Source organism: Sminthopsis crassicaudata, chromosome 1, assembly GCF_048593235.1.
Source record: "Sminthopsis crassicaudata isolate SCR6 chromosome 1, ASM4859323v1, whole genome shotgun sequence".
Lineage (NCBI taxonomy): Eukaryota > Metazoa > Chordata > Mammalia > Dasyuromorphia > Dasyuridae > Sminthopsis > Sminthopsis crassicaudata.
Genome location: NC_133617.1, coordinates 725,432,515 through 725,452,454, shown reverse-complemented (window position 1 = coordinate 725,452,454; position 19,940 = coordinate 725,432,515). Strand labels below are relative to the sequence as shown.

The 19,940-nt window shown below is 37.5% G+C and overlaps 1 protein-coding gene across 8 annotated transcripts in view; it reads right to left on the bottom strand.

The window, feature by feature from the left end:
* FRMD4B (FERM domain containing 4B) overlaps positions 1 to 19,940 on the bottom strand; it is a 337,387-nt gene that overhangs the window by 53,646 nt on the left and 263,801 nt on the right. For all 8 annotated transcript variants that reach the window (XM_074284129.1, XM_074284131.1, XM_074284127.1 and 5 more), the window contains 2 exons: positions 4,162 to 4,245; positions 1,270 to 1,335 (listed from right to left, as the gene is read on the bottom strand). In XM_074284129.1, the coding sequence (XP_074140230.1) occupies positions 1,270 to 1,335; positions 4,162 to 4,245 (150 nt within the window). The remainder of the gene's footprint in view (positions 1 to 1,269; positions 1,336 to 4,161; positions 4,246 to 19,940) is intronic.

Below are 19,940 nucleotides of genomic sequence, written 5' to 3'. Positions count from 1 at the left end.
TTGGATGGACTGCTAGACATTCCAAGAAGGTATCAATGATTAAAAAGGTCTCAGATATCAAAAATATCCAGAGCAGCAATTCTTTTTGTGTGGTAGCATAAAACTGGAAACAAATTAGATGTCTATTGCTAGTAAAGCCAGTATGTGAATATAATTGAATATTGTTGCATTGTAAATGATGTAGAGAAATATAAGGCACATAAGGTGAAGTAAACTGAAAACATCTTATCTACAATGACTCTAGCAATACAGATGGAAAGAACTGCTATAAAATAATTGAATTGAATGCTCTAACCTAAAAAAAAAAAAAAAAAAAAAAAAAAAGATCAAAACAATAGAAGATGCACTTTCTCTTCTAGCTTCCCAAGGGTAAGGGATAATGTGCATGGAACATCACATATAATTGGATGATTAGTGTTGATCATCATTTTTGCTAAAATTTGGTAAATTGCTTCTTCTCTCTCCCTCAAGTCTTCTCCCCTTCCCTTCCTCTCCATACCAATAAGAAATGATTCTCAAGAAGAGACAACAGAGAGGGATAGATTATAGGTATAAAAGAATTTTTTTCAAATTTTAAGAAATAATTATAAATTAATGTCAAATTCAGGGCACAAAATTAACTTCCAACAAATGGATAGCAACTCTAATAATGGAAAAAAAAAAAAACAAAACAAAAAAACAACATCCTGAGTAATTAAAAACTGATTTGAAAATGTGTACTATAAACCAAAAATACCCAGTGTACCTTTTATTTTTAAAAAAGTCTCTAAAAACGTTCAAACACCTTGTGCAGAAGAAACAATATTAGGAAATCAGAGAAAGTGGGAAGACTTGTATGAAATGATCACATATTGATAATGACTACAGCAAGAGAAATGAGAACACCATGTAAAAGTAGCTAAACTGAGATGAACTGCAAGGCAGCCAATCTTGGGCTCTGAAAACAGACGACAAAACATATCTACACATAGAGAAAAAGAAATGAACCTTATCTCTCCTCTCTATGGGAGTATGGATTATTAATTTAAGAAGGAAGGAAAGAGGAAAGGAAATAAGAAAAGGAAAGAGGAAGGGAAAGAAGAGGAAGAAAACACAGAGGAAAAGAAAAAAATGAAAGAATTATTTCCCAATTTGTACTTTCTTGCCATGAATAGTTGGTACATGGCTGATTAGAAAATTTAGTGATAAATTATTTCTAATTATGCAAGTGAACATGTGAAACAAGGAAATGGTAAAAGATTTAAAGAAAGAAAAAAGAAAAATACTCACCTAACAATCGCTTGCCCTCGAGTCAAACCTTTGATTTTTTGATAATGTTCAATTACTTTGTCCTCACTATAAAAAAAAAAATCAATTAAAAACACATTAAGCTTATGCTTTTTACATAAGATGATGTCTCAATTTCCTGAGCCCCAGATCAGGGAACAGAAAACATTTATTTTGTTAAACACACAAACAACTCCTTAAAGGAAAGCCCTTTGCAGATTTGTCAGTGTGGCTCAGACCAGAGAAGTTTTTCTTTTCTAACGGGGGAAATCCCATTATAATGCTGTTTCCTGGTTGAGGCGAGGGGCAGAAAAGATTCACTAAAAACAGTAACCTGAATATTCTACCCAAAGATAGGTCCAATACAGCTCTAGAAATATTTAGGTATATTAGCATTTCTCCTCTGCCCCCTTTTATTTCTCTTATAGATCTTCTGATAAAAACCTGATTGTCAAAGAGTAGCCCCAATTCTCTCTCTTAGGCCAGCAAACACCATTCTTCTCGGTATTGGGAGTATTCCTCACATTCCAACCTTTTAACAGGAAGTCCCTTCCCCAATCCCACCCTCCAACTCAAATTCAGAAGGGAGATAAGATCTTAGGTGGAGAACAGCTTAGACTAATCCAGTTGATTTTTAAGTTAGTGGCCCAAGAGTTTATAGGGTATTCAACCTCATTACTTAACATAGAGCAATTATCCCATTCCACTGAAAGGTAATTAATTTGGATCTTCCTAACATGTCATTTTTATTTCCACTTTCATATTTTAAAGTTTGGAAGAAAGCAAAATCCAATCATGTCATGAATGAGATTGCTTATTGTCTAGAAGATGATTTTATGGATACGATGAAAATACAAATAAGTAAACCGGTCCAAAGAGAAAACAACTTGGTGGGCTTAGGATCAAACTTTGCCTCACTCCATGTAGCCATTCAGTGGCCAAGTTATGTTATTTCTACTTCCACAATACTTTCTCATCAGATCTCTTTTCTCTAGTCACAGCGATAAACACCTTTTGCCTTCATCATTACATAACTGCCTCCTAACGGGGTTCCCTGCCTCAAGTGTCTCCCTACTCTAGTCCATCCTACACAGGGCTGGCAAATGACTTTCCTCAAGTGAATTCTGACTATGTCATTCCCCTCCACAGTGAATTCTAGTGACTTCCTGTTGTCCTGACATAAAATATTAGTTTGCTTCTATCTTGTTATTTATATCCATTAAACAAAGCATAGTTCCGGGTACACAGTGGGTACTTAATATTTGCTGATTAATGGAGAATTGGGAATTTGACTAGATTTCAAGTTCATTTTGAGGCAAGTATGTGAAGTGACATCTAGGAAATGACTAAGGCTTCTGATATTACTTAAAAGATAGACATTCCCATTGCTCTCTGCATGGTGGGACTCCATCTGAAATAAGGTGTTTGCTTCTAGAAGCCATATTTTAGGAGAGACAATAGAGAGTATTTAGAAGATGGTAATTCAGTTATTCAAAGTATCTCAGGCTCAGGACATGTAGAATCTTTTAAAAAGCAGAGTCATTGATTCCTTTAAGGTATTTGATCAGGTCTAGGATCCCATTCTAAGAATGTTTTTTTTAAATGCATAAAATTAAATATATAATATTACAAAGGAAACCAAAAGTCAGTGAAAGATAAAGATGCAATTTTTTTCCTACTCAAGCTCATGGATCCCCTGAAGTCTATTCATGGACCTCGGTTAAGAACTGGGGAGTTTTTTTTTAAGAGGAGAAAAGACTATTGCTACCTTGAAATATTTAAAAAGCTCTGATGTTTGAGGAAGATTAGATTTTGTTCTAATTGGCTATACGGGGTAGAACTAGGAGCATGGAGTTTACTTAACCTTAATCACTGATGGGGCGTTGCTTCTCTTAGTCAAAATGAGACTTATTCAAGTTAACTTAAAAAAGCTAAGGTCTCCCACTGCATCCAGGGCCATCTCTAGTCATCCCGATCTATCTGTCTGACCACTGAAGTCAGACAGTGCTAAGGAGGAAAAAGTGAGATTGGTGACTTGACACTTAAATCCGGTTGATTTGCATGTCACAACATCAGCTCCCTGATGTCATGGAACAGCCTTGATGAATAGGAGTAGGAGCTGCCCCACAGGGATTCATCTGCAACTGGCCAGTGGAGCAACTCTTCCTTCTACCTGGCAATACATAGCCTGTTGTTCTTTCTTAGGCTGAAGAAACAGTTCATCAAATGAAGGGACACTTTACTATGTTTTATATTAATATTTTTTTTAATAAATATTAATTGATTAATTATTTGTTAAACAAAATCAGGTCTTCTTATATAGTGTTTGCTAGCTACTAAGCATCCTAGTCATTTAATATCATATCCCAAGATTCTTTTCAGAACTTTATAAAGAACTACCTCCCAGCTTTCTGGGTCTCAGTTTCCTCATCAGTAAAAAAGGATTTTGCAATAGGCAATGGCTAAGATCTCTCCCTTTCCAACTCATGAAATACAACCCATGAAATACACTCAGATCTTTATGCCAAGAACTACTACATAGAAAGCCCCAGAAAATCTAGATCAAAGTTATAGACCTAGAAAAGGGTGAGACAGGAAGAGCAATTTCTATGGAGATCCTAATGTTTAGCAGCTTCCCTTGTTGGCTCATTTTCTCTTCTGTGGTCAGAATCTTGATGTTTTCCCTTTTTTTTTTTTTTTTCTCTATTTTCAATTCCATGACAAATATTCAGCTCTCAAAAGAGATGGTCTTGTGAATTTTCTTCCCTCATTAGACTGTAAGATCTTTGAAAGCAAGGACTCTTTCTTTTCAGTTTTGTATCCCCACAGTGCTTGGCACACGAGAATTGTTTACTAAATGTTTATTGACTGTGTTTGCACCTCAGTGTGACTTACCAATAAGCAAGGGATGGATGCTCTTGAAGCGTCTGGGTAGGAAACGCGGGCAGGGTTTTTAAGTCTTTCCTGGCATTGTCATCACTAAAAATAAAAGCAAGACACAATGATCAGCCTCATGGTCAGAAATAAAATGTTTTTGATGTTTGTAGTCATGAAAGAAACAGCCTCTGGGAAATGATTCTTTTACACAACATCGTGTCATAAAACCAGGATTCTTTGGGCTGTCACATGGGCAAAGCTACTAGTAAACACAGAACACGATGAAGTCAAAAAGAACCTGAACTAGGAAAACCACATGGTCAACACTTATTTCTGACATTTACTAGCTGTGGAGCCTTGGCTGAATGACTTTATTTCTCTCAGCCTTGGTTTTCTCTTCATCTGTAATAATAATTGTCCCATCAACCCTGCAGGGTGGCTGTAAGGATACCAATATAATGCATGTAAAGTGCTTTGCAAACCTTAAAATATATATACATGCTAGCTATTATTATTATTAATAGTTCAGTCACCCAAGAAGAATTTGTTGGGTATCTATAATTATTTGCATAATAGGAGAAGAGAGCAGGATATAGAAGATGCGTGTGAAATGCCTTGTAAATCCTAAAAACATGGTATCACTGTTAGTTATTATTGTTAAGGACCATACAGTAGAAAGAGTTCAGCCTTCTCTTAATAAGACACATGAAACAAAAGTCAGTCAACTCAGTTCAATACAATAAGACTTTGTAAAGCACCCACCATGTGCCCAGCACTATTCTGTGTGCTAAGGATCCAAATGAAAGGTATTGACAATAAGTGCTTGTTATGGGCCAGAACTCTGAACTTGAAACAAAGGATTCTTACAAGGTACTAAGTCAGTGGAATTAATAGAGACAATAGTTAATTTAATTTAGCATAGTTCAGTATGATTGATTTAATCCTACAAGAGATGTTATGGGCCAGAACTTGAAACAAGGTATTGAGTGGAATTGAGGAGACAATGGTTAAATCTAGTTTAGCATTGATTTAATCCTACAACAAATAATGGTTTCCTAGTGATATACTCAGTGTGGGGCATTTAAGCTAGGAGCCTCAGCCAGGATTTAATCAGGGAGATTCAGAAACCAGAGAAGGCAAGCAGGCCTTCCCAGCTCAAGCTCTGAGAACCAAGGAGAGAGACAGGCCTCCAGAAAATTAGCTGAGCCCCAAGTGAAGGACATAGGACTTTGAAAGAAACAATAAAGGATTTGGACTTTAACACCTGGCTGCCCTTGTGGAGATTACTGAACTGAAACGAAGGCTGCCTCCAGAGACCCCAAGAAAATCTCAACGAGAACATTACATTTTAGAGAGAACATTACAAGTACTTCAGGAGCACTGAGCTGCAAGAGACTAACCAAGGTGAGAAAGCTTTCTACTACTCTGAAGATTCATCCCCTCTCCAGCAAACTGACAAAGATGATAAAAGATTAAAACACTCATACGCTGTTGGTGTAATGGCAAAATAACAAACAAACAAAAAAACTGGTAAAATTATATTACAACCTTGCTAGGAAAGTGAAGAAATTGTTCATAGCTGTTGACTCCAATCCTAGAGATACGGATCCAAGAGGTTTGAGAGATCAAATGGGAAGGTATTTGGAAAGAACTTAGCACAGTGTCTGATATACTACAGATATGGTATAAATGTTAGTTATTATCATCATCACTATTATTATTAGTGAGAAAGGGCAAAAATACAAAAAAATATTTTCTGTGGTAGCAAAATATCAGAAGCAAAGTAGTTGCCCACAGATTGAAGAATGGCTAAACAACATGGGGTGTATGACTCTGATGGAAAATGATTGCACTGTAAGAAACCACAATTATGAGGAACTTGGGCTTGTTTGAACTGATAGAGAGAAGCACACAAAAGGCCAATATGTGACTTGACCACAATGATGTAAAAAGAGCAACACTAAGACACGAGAATTCAGATCAAAGAGATGATAAGCAATTGTGACTCCATAGGTCTGATGATGTAAATTAACCTTCCTTTCAGTATAAGGTGGCATACTACAGGTGCCAAAAGGGGCAAACATCAGACAGGGTCATGGTGTTAAGTTTGTAGTGTTTTCAAAGTGCTTTGCCACAATGGATGGTTTGGGTAATGGGAAAATGACAGCAAAGCAAACAGAAACTCAAAAGTAACAATAAATTATTTTCTAAAAAAGCTTCATGGAGGAGGTGAGCCACAAGCAGATAAGAGTCAGAGAGAAAGAGGGAGGAACACAAAATGTCATCAATGTCAACACCGGCATTGACAGACAACTGGGTCACTGAGCATGAGACTAGATGGATGAATAATACAGAGAATGGGGGGATTTTGCTTCACTCTGTCATATAAAAATCACCACTTCCTTTTTTTTTTTTTCTTTTCTCAAAGCATCATGTCAAAAATCTCAAGATTGTTGTGAGGATCAAATGAGATACTTGTAAAGTGCTTAGCATATCAAATGCACACAGTAGGTGCCCTAAAAATGCTTATTTACTCCTATTCCCTCCAAATCTGAGTTGTTGCTTTTTCTTGAAGTCCTAGAATCAGATTATGAACTGGAAGGTCATCAAGGCTGGAGGGGTCAAACTCTTTCAAAGGACTATCCATACTAGGTTTGGGAAATAGCACAATAAATAAAAGTATAATAAAACATGCATATCCTTAATATGTGGTTTTCTAAGTCAATCTGCAGCTGAAAGGAGCCTGTTTCTGTTTCAGTTTAACACCACTGTTCCAATCCAACCTTTTCTATTTTTATAGGCAAAAATATGGAAAATCTTTTTGTTATTTCAGTTACTCGATCACCTCAGAGATACTAAAGTGATTTATCATTTCCTTCTCCAGCTCATTTTACAGATGAGGAAAATGAGGTAAATAGAGTTAACTGATTTGCTCAGGGTCACACAGCTAGTAAGTGTCTGAAGCCAAACCGGAACTCAGGTAGGTCTTGCTGATTCCAGGCCACTGAACTGCCCCCTTCTTGAACCCCGAGACAAGTGAAATGTCCATTCAGGAGGTTCCCGACTCTAAATTCATCATTCTTTCTCCTCACAATGTGAAGGATCTGGATTTCTAAATCCTTGAACAAAATCAAGTTGCTTGCAACTCATGACTTCATTAGGACAAGCCTCTCTATTCATTACAAATCTTAGTGGGATGGTTTGACAATCTTGGAAAACTGGTTTTCTGCTGTCTAAACTTTAAAATATACAATAATTCAGTTTGTTCATTTTAAAGGTCACCTGCCAGCCCACAATAGTTATTTCTTTCCCTTCCTAACTTATTTTATGTACTTTCACATTTCTTTAAACTAAAAATGCAGAAAGCACGTCTGTCAGAAGTCTATTAATGCAAAAATCTGTGTTCTTGGGTTGAAAAATGAGTCAATCTTACAAAAAGACATGAACAAAATATCTCCTATGCTCCCAGAACCCTGTATAAGAGTAACTACAGGGGACAGGGATGGGACCCGTGATTTCAAGGGTATATAGAGAACAAGGCCTCCTACAGCATAAAACTTCCTCTACTGCACTCTTAGTAATACAGTCTTAAAGAACTACCCAGAGTACACTGAGGTTCAGTGAGGTTCCTAACTAATGCTTCTCAGTCTTCTGTGCTGGACCTCCATCCAGTGTACATCATTAGCCAAGGGTATCCCCTAGAACTCTATCCTGACTCCCCTCCCCACTTCCCCTTCAATACAACTCCATTCACTTGTATGATTCCCATGCATTTAATCCTTATCTCTATGCTACTGAGCTCCAAATCCTGTGTACAGCTCTATCCCTTCTGTTAACTGCCAGACTAACACCTCCAACTGCCCTTTGGACATCAGGACATCTTAAACTCCAAACCAGAACTCACTATTTTTCTCTTCAAAACTCTCCCCACCCTTGCAAACTTCTGTGTTACTATGTATGAAAAAAAGTTTTATTGTCATTTTAGTGAGCCAAAGGTTATACACTTAATTTCATTATCTCTTCCTAAGATATTCTAATTAAGATTGAGTGAGAGAACATAAACTCTTTTGAGGGCAACTATTATTACAACTACTAACTTCACTACTACCACCATTACTACAATTACTACTACTACTACTACTACTACTATTACAATTACAATTATCACCATCACCAACAACATAACTCCTCTTCCTCCTCCTTAAGAGTCAAATCAACCAGCATTTACATGTATTAACTCACTTAATTCTCAGAGCCATCCTTCCTAGGTAACTTACCCTTGCCCAGGTAGGGGCAAGCAGCTGTTAAGTCTTTAAAAGTCTATGGTAAGGCTCTCTTCATTGTACCGCCCTGCTAGGCAAGCAAGCAGCAGATCACTTGATAAACTCTTGCTACCTGCCAGGCTCCAATATTAAGCAGAAACAGCAGACCAGGGAGCCACACCGATGAAAGTGAGCTGGGCCAGGGGCTTGCTCAGGGTCACAAGTATTAGCAGAGAACCTGGCAGCTGAGTTCTCTGCACACAGAGCCCATGAAGGCTGGCAGGCCCCTCCTGACTCCCACCAACACCCAGGAAATTAATTTACTCTCAAACAGGACATTCCTGAGCTCTGAGGGAAATCTAAATGTTATTTTAAGCATGCATTTGAAGGATGAGGGTACGAGCCCTGGGTTTATCTGTGTCCGGACAGGATATTGTTCCTATAAATCTAGGTTGATCACTTGTGCCAAATGACGACATCAGAATCATTCCCCCATCATGACAAGGGTGCCAAAGTGAGAAGAAGCTTGGCTTTGGCATGTTATCTGATCTTCCCCAAAGATCTCTTTTAGATCCAGAAGCTGTCTAGAATCAAATAAGCTGGAATGTGGAATAAGTAAGTATTTATATATCACTGGCATTTATACAGTGTTTTAAGACGTGCAAAGTATTTGGGGCATTATCTCATTTGAGTAAGTTAGCAACCCTTTGGGAGAAGAAGACTAGTACAGAGGAAAAAGTATTGAACTTGAGAGTAGAACAGGCCATTCAAAGTCAACCTTTGAGACTTACTGCATCCTAGACTTCACGATATGTAAAATGGGGGACTGGGAGGTAGACTAGTTTCGGTGTTTTCTGAAGTCTCTTATTCTAAATCTATGAGCTTGGTGCTGTCTCCCCCATTTTACAGATGAGGAAACTGATTGGTGTTGGGTCACACAGCTGATAAAAATATCTGAATCTACTTCTGTCACCCAACTTCAGGGTCTCTTCCACCCAGTGGTAGACCCTATACCATTCAGGTAAAAAGTAAGAGGGAAATATTTCTTTGATTCCTTTTCTGTTTCTTGTGTAGCCTGTTCTCCCTCTCATTTAAAAAAAAAAAAAAAAGTAATTTCTTTGTCACTCACTATGGAGTGACATCTGTTAACACTGGTCTTAAAAAGTACACAGAAAAAGATGCATGGTTGACTAAACAGCCTCCTCCTCCTTAAGTGTGCAAAATTTGGGGCCTACAAACACTTGTGAGCAAACAGCCACCCCAGCAAATATGTGCACCTGCTCCTGCCTAATTGCAAGCTCCCTTATTCAGTCCCAGGGACAATTAGCCACCTGCCATGTGAGAAGGAACACTCCAGCGCATGACGGTGCATGCAATTAGCAAATTGTGGGCCCTAACATTTCCTATATAAAATGTAATTTAAATAGGGCTCTCTTTCAAGCTTTTTGCTGCATATCCAGTTATGGAGTGGGAAAATCTATAGGATAGCTAAAAAACAAATGCTTCCTAAAGCAAAAACTCGATTACTGTGGGGATCTCAAAGTCCTATTTCTGGGAGCCTACAAAGGGACATCTGCACCTTCTGAGTAATGCTTTTTCACATTTATAAACATCTGAAGTAATAAACAGTGTATCACTAGTCAAGTTAAAAAGTATCCCGGGAATAAACTTGATCATTTCACGGCCGTTGTAATACCAATGCTATAAATCTTAGTAGCTTTGAAATTGTGTATGCAACCTAAGGACCCAATGGGCCTCTTATAATAAAGTCTAAAACCAACCTATTGGTTGAATGGCCTTGGGAAAATTGATTTCTTTCTCCAAGCCTCAGTTTCCTCCTTTGCCAAAATGAGGCAGAAGAACTAACCATCTTTCAACAACTTCCTCTCCAACTCTTCTATGGTTTCATTAACAGGCCCAGGAACAACATGGAGCATAATCCAAGAGAAAAAGGTTCCTCAGTGACCTGCTGCCTATGCAAAGTGCTCTCCATGTCTGGTCTCCTGTATTTGTAACCTTCCACAAGGGTTCTGCACTTTTTTGTTGTTATTGTAAGCCCCTTTTGGCTACCTGCTGAAGTGCATGGCCCTTCCTTAGAATGTTTAAATGTACAAAGGAAATCAATTCTACAGAATTACAGTGAGCAAAACATCCATGTCACAGTATAGCTTTAGTATTAAAAACAAAACAAGCCAAGTTCAGGTGATTCCAGGTTAAGAACTCCAATTCTGCATGAAGCCTTTCTTGACCTTGCCCCAACTCATCTGCTAGTCCTATTCTGCCAAAACTTTATTTTGTTTATGCATATATATAGGTGTTGTCTCTCCCTTTGGAATATAAGCTCCCACAGGGAAGGGGCTGTTTGATTTTCAGCCTTATATCCCCAGGCCTGGTGCAAAGCTGGCACATAAATATCATTTTTAAAATGCTTTGCTGATTGACTGATTATTATTTAAAGATCCCTTGCCCCACACTCATCTGCCAAAGAGAAATTTTTGTCAAGTTTTAGCCATATTTCTCTCCTCCCATCTTGTTAATCTGCTTTTCCTGGAAAACTTGTTAAAAAAATGTCAAGGTCCCTATTATTAATAATCAGAAGAATGCAAAATAGCTAGGCCAATAGGTGTAACATTAACCAATCCATTCATTCAGAACACACGAACATCTTCTGCTGGGCCTTGGTGTGAAAATAAAACACCCCAGCCTTTGAGGAGTTGATATTTTCCTACACAGAATATATGTCATTGTCCCAGATAATAAGTACAAGATAGGCAAGCGGGCAGTAGGCAAGCTTCTCTTAGAATATGGCCTCCGATTTGAGTCTGAAAGAAGGATGGAGTTTCAAAGAGGTGAGGAGGAGGAAGCATCTGATCCACCATTAAGAATGACAATCTGTTTATGCTATAGACCCTAGGAAACCAGGATGTGGACTGATTTCCCTAGATAACCTACTTAACAGTAAGTTATTGATTGACCAATCCATCAGGGACACTACAGAAGACAAGTTTCTCACAACTAGCAGCAGAATCTCAATCTTTCCCCCCTCTTCTCCTCTCCTTTCCCCTCTCCTCCCTTCCCCCTTCTCTTCCCTCTCATATTTTGAAAAGACTTCCTCTCTTCCCTACTTCCCAAAGTTTCCAAAAATGTTAAGTAGGCTCAGCTTAATACACGGACTTTTTATTTTTATTTTATTTATTTATTTTTGCTGAGGCAATTGTGATTAAGTGATTTGCCCAGGGTCACACAGCTATGAAATGTTAAGTATCTGAGACCAGATTTGAACTCAGGTCCTCCTGACTTCAGGACTTTGCCACCTACCCGGCTGGCCTTTTAAACTTTTAACCACATTTAATGGAGGCCTTGGCCAGTGGCAGAGAGGGCAACTCAATCTAATAGGAGGCTGATAATAAAGAAATCAGGTAAGCAAGCATTTCTTAAGCACTCCTGTGCTTTACCCATTAAAATGAACGTATTTAACCACAGCATATCAGATGCTAAGTTAGGATACAAGGACAAAAGTAACACAATTCCTACCTTCAAGGAAAAAAACCTAGACAAAAAATAAACCAGTTACTACCTTGCTTCCCAATGGGGAGATTTAAAAAACTCAACCAAAGCAGATAAAAGCAGACACTTTGGTCAGGGGCACAGCTTTCGACACCCCAGCACTAGGCAATAACATATGAGCAGAGGTCTGCAGGAGGAGGGGGATTTTAATGGCGATTAGATTCACTGTCAATGTCATATGCCTGGATTAATGTCTCACTGGGGGACGGTACAGATGTTGGGCTGTAATAGGAGGTACTTGAACTCAAATCATTTCTCCATGGTATTTCCAGTTCTAAATCTGTGACTCTATAATTCAGGGCAAAAAAGCATGAAGCCAGTGTCACATAAGCCAAAAGAGGGTGTCTAGAAAAGGGAGTTTGATAGTATCAATGATCGATGGCTGCAGAGTCAAGGAGGACGAGGGCAGAGATGAAGTCACTGGATTTGATGACTAGGAAGTCCCCAACTGTGCAGTCTTTTCAATATTAATGGAGAGGGGTGAAGGATACATGGCAAAGGGTAGAAAAGAGAATGTAGTGACACTAGGAGGAAACTAAGTACCATATGTACCCTACTTGTATCCAAGACTGCTCTTGGTACTTCAATAAGAGAGAATATTGCTCAGATCACAAGACAACTAGGAACGAGAATTTAATTTTAGAGGATTTATTCATTAGTGATGTTAACTAATAATATTTCTTAGGTCTCCTTTACTTCCCAGGCAACGTTCCTCTAGCCCTTCATAACTTTTCATCAGAATTTGTTTTTTAAAAGTAGTCATCTCCGCCATTCTGGAGAGTAATCTGGAATTATGCCCAAAAAGTTATCAAACTGTGCATACCCTTTGACCCAGCAGCGCTACTACTGGGATTATATCCCAAAGAAATACTAAAGAGCGGAAAGAGACATATATGTGCCAAAATGTTTGTGGCAGCTCTTTTTGTTGTAGCTAGAAACTGGAAGATGAATGGATGTCCATCAGTTGGAGAATGGTTGGGTAAATTGTGGTATATGAAGGTTATGGAATATTATTGCTCGGTAAGAAATGACCAGCAGGAGGAATACAGAGAGGGTTGGAGAGACTTAAATCAACTGATGCTGAGTGAAATGAGCAGAACCAGAAGATCACTGTATACTTCAACAACGATACTGTATGAGGATGTATTCTGATGGAAGTGGAAATCTTCAACATAAAGAAGATCCAACTCACTTCCAGTTGATCAATGATGGACAGAGGTAGATACACCCAGAGAAGAAACACTGGGAGGGGAATGTAAATTGTTAGCACTAATATCTGTCTGCCCAGGTTGCATGTACCTTCGGATTCTAATGTTTATTGTGCAACAAGAAAATGATATTCGCACACATGTATTGTACTTAGACTATATTGTAACACATGTAAAATGTATGGTATTGCCTGTCGTCGGGGGGAGGGAATAAGAGAGGGGGGGTAATTTGGAAAAATGAATACAAGGGATAATATTATAAAATATATATATATATAATAAAAAAAATTAAAAAAAAAAAAAAAAAAAAAAAGAATGTTTCAAAAGAATTTTGACCAGATGATTCAGCCAAATAAACAGAATTTGACCAGATGATTAAACCAATGTGTTACATTGGAAAGATCATTGATATGGGATTCTTCTAGCTCTCTCTAGAAGAAAAAAAAAAAAAAAAAAAAAAAAAAAAGAAAAAAAAACTTTAGAAAGTTCTTGCTTCTAACACCATCTTTTGACTCTTTTGTATTTCCAATACTCAGCACAATGCCTGGTACATAGTAAGTACTTGACAATTTTTAATTTAAATATATTAAATAAATCTGTTAACTTTAAAAAAAAAAAAAAATAAAAAAAAAATAAAAGTAGTCATCTCCAAGGATCACAGAATACTAGATTTGGTGCTGCAAGAGCTCAGAACCCTTCTATTAGTAAGAAGCACTCAATGTTTCAATCCAGGAACTCCCAAATCAGCCATGGATTACCTGCCATGTAACCCTGGGCAAATCACAACCTCTCAGGGGTCCCATTATCTTCATCAATAAAATGAGGCTGGCCAGACTAGATATAACAACCATGACCATCACAAGATGCATTTTTATAGTAGCTACTATGTGTCTAGCTCATAACAACCCTGGGAGATAAGATTCTATCATGATTCCTCTTTTACACTTAAAGAAACTGAGGCAAACATAAAAAAAAAAGTGATTTGTTCAGAGTCAGAAAGAGTCTGAGTCCAGATTTGACCTGACCCCCATCTAGTGCTCAATCCATCATCATGACACTAGCTGTAGATGACCTTTTTAAGGTCTCCTACTCAAACTCTAAGATCTACAATATCATTTCCTTACCACAAACACATAAAGATGCTACTTGAAACAACAATAATAACTGATACCATCACCCTGATCCCCATCTCACTGCAAACCTTTCATTGTAACACAAGATTCCCCACTGACAGCCTCAACAGAAATGAGAAAGTGGAACTTTTTCAATGAAATCAAGAAAGAGCAGTCTACAATGACTGCTGAAGGGTGAATTTGGCTCGGTTTCTATTATAGTAAGATGTTTTCCTAATGCCTTCCTATTAAATAAAGGACTAAAGTCTCCATAATCAATCCACATTTCTACCCTTGGAGATATGACTGGCAGTTGGATCCACTCCTTCTCTCTCCATCTAATGTCTTCCATATGGCAAGACAGAAAGGTTATTTTCTTGAAGTTCACAGCAAGTGTCATCATTCTTGGGTGCTGATATCAGCCAACAGCAGCTTAAATTTCTTAATTAAAAAGAAAAGTTTCTCTTTCTCCCTCTCTCCCTCTCTTTCTGACTTCACGGTATAAAGAAGCTCCCATTGTGGAACATCTTTCAGTACTTTCCATAGATGTCCATCAAGGACATGATCACTTGTAAGCTACTTATTAGGCTATTAAAAGTAACTGACTCAGGGTCACACAGTTAAGCTGCATCAAATGTAGGTCTTGATACTGGTTTTTGCTGACCCTAAGATTGTCCCAGTATTGGGAAAGGAAAAACAGAATGGAGGGAGAAGGGAAGAAAAGGGAAAAGAGGGGAAAAAAGGAGGAGAGGGACAGAGAGGGAGAGGGACATAGAAAAAGAACCAAAGAAGGAAGAAACAAAGAAGAAAGAAATAGCATTCATAACAGATTAGATGGGGTAAATTGATACCTATTAATTATAGTCATATTTCAGAAAATAAAAAAGGTTAGCTGACATACTTAAACTTTTCCTTATTGCCTCAACTATTAAAGTCCCCTCCTGTCCCAAAGTACCATACATCCATTTTGTATATATTCTGTATGTAATTATCATACATATAGAAAATCAATTCTCTGAGAACTGAGACTATTTCATTTTTGAATTTGTATTCTCTGTGTGTAACTTAGTGCCTGGCTTACAGTTAGTGCTTAATAGATGCTGGTTCCATACTTGAGTATGGAAGATTATAGTTGAGTTTGGGTACTAATAGCTTAACTTTGAAGAAACTAAAGTGAACCCCATGTCAAAGTGAGACATGAAAATAGGATTTAAGGGCACTGTTTAACTATTTCTACATACAATCCTTTCCCTCCCAGTCCCCAATTTAAGATCTATATGAGTCTTATAAGCAAACTAAGATGCAGGGAAAGAGACAGAATTAGCCAAAAATCATGCAAGTTCATAGAGGTAGGAAGTAACTGTATTTTTACCTTTAGAACCCAGAACAGTATCTGGAACTTAGAAGATGCTTAATATTTGTTGACTGATTGAGGTAAGATTTGAACCCAAACCCTGACTCTGAATCTAGCATTTTTTCCATGTTTCTTTCCAGTTTTTTAAAAATAATTTTTAGGGGCAGCTAGGTGGCGCAGTGGATAGAGCACCAGCCTTGAATTCAGAAGGGCCAGAGTTCAAATGTGATCTCAGACACTTAACACTTCCCTGCTGTGTGACCCTGGGCAAGTCACTTAATCCCAGCCTCAAAAAAATAATAATAATAATAATTTTTACATTATTTAGCATTCCCAAGCCTTATTATTTCTACTTCTTTCAGATGAGACTGAAATCCTCTAAATGGAAGATTGAATCAGTCACAGTGTGGAAAAAGAATCTGGAAGGTCTCTTTCCAAGTTCTGAGACTCAAAAATGAATTAGATTGGTTTGAAAATGTCCAAGGAAAACAAAGAATTATTACTAATCTCCTACATTTCCTTAGGTTTCATGGGTACCTTTTATTTGTTTTTTACACCAGTATTTCCCTCATAAACTATTTCTATCTACCATGCTCAAGTAAATACAGTGAGGATCTCTTATCTTCTCCTTGTAACAAAGAATAACTGTTAACTTTAGCCAATAGATATTTTGTTAACTATGAGTAACAGTCTATACCCAGAGTCCTTCACTTCTCAACAAAGGTGAGAGGAACATTTCTTCACTTCTTCTATGGGCTACAATTAGTCATCACACTCACACAGTTTTTAGTTTTCTGTGGTCATTTCTTCTATTTATAATATTTTCATCTAACCTTCCTATATTTTGTTTCTAAACTTCCTACATAATTTTTTATCTACACCTATTTTCATGTTCAACTTACGCTTGTAGACCCCTACTATTCTACATGGAATTTGGATTGGAATCAATGTTTAAAAGGTTTTGAGTAGTTGTTGATAGGAACACTAAACAGACAGATACTAAATTTATGCACCCAGCCAAAGACAGCAGCCTCTATTTGATTCTCTTGGCTCCTCCAAATAGGAGTGTCCGATGTATTTATCATTAATTTCTCATTTCTATTTTTCATCCCATCTAAAAAAAGTGCTAAGCTAGAATATGGTCCATCTGATTTGTAATAGTTACTGTTCCACACCGTTGCTTTTCCCATTTTAGTTTCACTATATAGTGGGTCAGCTTAAGAAATTTAATGGAAATTTTGCAGAAGCTGCATATGACATGTAAAAACCAAAAAATGACCCAGAAAAACTTTAGGTCAACTGCTATTAATATGAAAGGAAGGCCAAAAAATTTTACACAGATTTTCTAGATTGCAATCACAGAATGAATCTAATACTCTACATATGTTGAAAAGAAAGGAAAATATTAAGTAAGGATGACAACTGATATTTACAAAGCACTTTGAAGATTTGCTGATGTTATCTCATGGAGGCCTCAAGACAGGTATCCCGAGCCTCACTATAGCAGAAAAGGTGGCTAAGGATGGAGAAGTGATTCAATTCATTCTTGGTCACACAACGAGCAAGTGGGAGAAGTACAACTGAATCTAGAGCCTTCTTGAACAGAATATAAGTTCTTTGAGGGCAGTTTCATTTGGTCTCTGTCATCTTAATGGCTGGCACATAATAAGCTCTTAATAAATGATTGTTGATTAATTGCTGGTTCCAAGTTCATGTCTAATTACTCTGTTGAAAATGAATTCCATCATAGGAAAAATTTAATGGAGAATTGACTTAACCCTGTAGTTGTTCATTTGTAAAACAAACTGAAGGAGGACCCGGCAAACCATTTCAGTATCTTTGACAAGAAAACCCCTAAGAGTCATAAAGAGTCAAGACATGATTGAAAAGATTGAACGGCAGCAGGTTATCACTTAGGTTTTGTGTACATAATAGCATTTCTTTGTTTTCAAGGGTCATTTAAAGAGAAAGAATGTTTGAATTATAGTCAGAAGCCTTGGACTGGAATCCTGGCTAGGCCAATTACTACTTAGCACTTACTACTACTTTAAACAAGTGAACACCTCCTAGGGCCTCAGTTTCCTCATCTGTAAAATAAAGACCTTGGGTTAGAAGACTTCTAAGACTTCTGTGGCCTTTAGCTCTAGCTAGATAATCTTGGGAAAATAAAACTTCAGAAATCTTTTCAGGTACTGGTCTAGTCAAAGGGAGTGTAAGGGGAGAAAGGAGATGAGAGTTGGACATTAAGAGGATTTTAGATGTCATCTAGTTCAATTGCTTTCTTTTTACAGAAAAAAAAAAATGATTTTGCTAATTATTTTTGCCAATACTTTTGAACTGTCATACTCATTTCCAATGCTATTGCCAACTAAAAAGATTTCCAAAAAATGGATCAAGTTAGAATTCATGCTCACACCTTGTGTACATAGCAATAAAAGTCTTTATAAAGGTTTATGAGATAGGGACGATGATATTCTCACTGTAATAGAGATCACATCAAGTCCAACCTTCCATTAAAAAGATGACACGACCGAGACTCACGGGGTAAAGAGAATTTGTCCATGGTCACCTGAGCAGTTAAGTCACAGAGGAGATTTGAAGCCAACTCCTAAAGACTCCAGAATCAGTGCCCTTACAGACCAGAACTTAGGTATTGCTTTAACATTTGCAAAATGCTTTACAAATATTCTCTCCTTTGATTCTCACAACAACTTTTGGAGACAGGTGCTATTATTATCTTCATTTTACTGCTGAGGAAACAAGAGATGGACAGAAGTAAAGTGACTTATCTGTGGTCACACTACTAGAAAGTACTTGAGGCAGCATCTTAACTCATCTTGCTGACTCCAAGCCACTCCAATAACACTATAACACTGAGCTACCATCTGCTTGGCTTTAACTACAGCTCCCAGTTTTGTTCATTGCTGCCCTGTTATCTATCCCACCAGCCTTGGGTACCGAATCAGGTACCGAAGGTCCAGTGCCATAAAATTCTTAGTCATAGTCATGACTCAGCTATGGTCTGGATTTGGTTCTGAACTAGCTAGCAGCTTTTGTGACTGAACTCTGAAGGTGAACCACAGATTCACTGCTTGCTTTGTAGGAACCTCTTCATTCTGCATTGGCAACATTCAAAATGACAGCTCCTTAGTTTAAGAATAAACTCACAAATGTAAATAAATGTATTATAATAACTAATATCAATATAAGGGACTCAAATATAAGATCCAAACGTCTTTTAAACTACATTCAAAGATATCATTCAAAATCCTTAGTTTAGAAATAAATGAATCAGGTTAATAATTGGACAGGGTGTTTTTGAGCAAGGATTTTGATTTGCTCAAATGAGATAATACAAACGAGTACTTTGAACTATAGAATCCATTGAATAACAGACTCAGAGATGAAGACCAGGTAATCTCTCATTTAATAAGTGAAGAAACTACCTAGTCTCTCTCGGTGACTTGTGCAAGACCAAACATTACTAAGCCAGGTCTGTCCTGTGATGCCAAGGCCCACGCTAGTCACTATAGCATTATTGCATCTTTTGCCAGTTGTTCTTCCTCTAGGTAATGAAATAACATTTCATAATTTTCTTGTAATTTTACTTTGATCAAGTGATACCTATGAGAAAGAGGAACTCCATTCCCCAATGAACACTGTCCCTTTTCTGACCCTTAATAAGTCATGCCATCTATTAAGAGCTGAGAGAGGCCTCAGTAAACCCCTTTACTTTTAAGGTCATGTCCAGGATGACAGGGCCCAGTGAATGTAAAGATCAGAGGAAAGATTTGAACCCAGGGCTTCCTGACAGAACAAGCTGTCCAAAAAAAAACAAGGAAAAGAGGAAAAAAAAAACCCATCAAGTCTACCTCTTTCTTTCTTTCCTTTTTTTACCCTTCCTCCCTTCTCCCTCCCCACACTTTTCTCCTCTTTCTCCCATCATTTATTTAGTTATTTTTCACAATAAAATATGGGATCAGTTTTGTAGGATGGAATTCAGTGATCACCTTAACACAAGGTAATCACATCAATATACCAACAGCAGGGATTTATGAAAAATATTGCACATCACTATTAAGCTAATCTCTTGCCATATGATTTTCAAAATACCATTAGGGACTCAGGAAAGACTAATGTGGTCCTTTGAAATATGTTTTCGCCTATACTGAAGAATTTTACAGGGATCAGAGATGGGATGGAAAACTTCAATCCTCATTAAGATGTAGCTTCTTTGTCTCTTCTACCCGAGATTACTAAAGAAAACAGATCCTGAACCATAAAAAAATGGTGA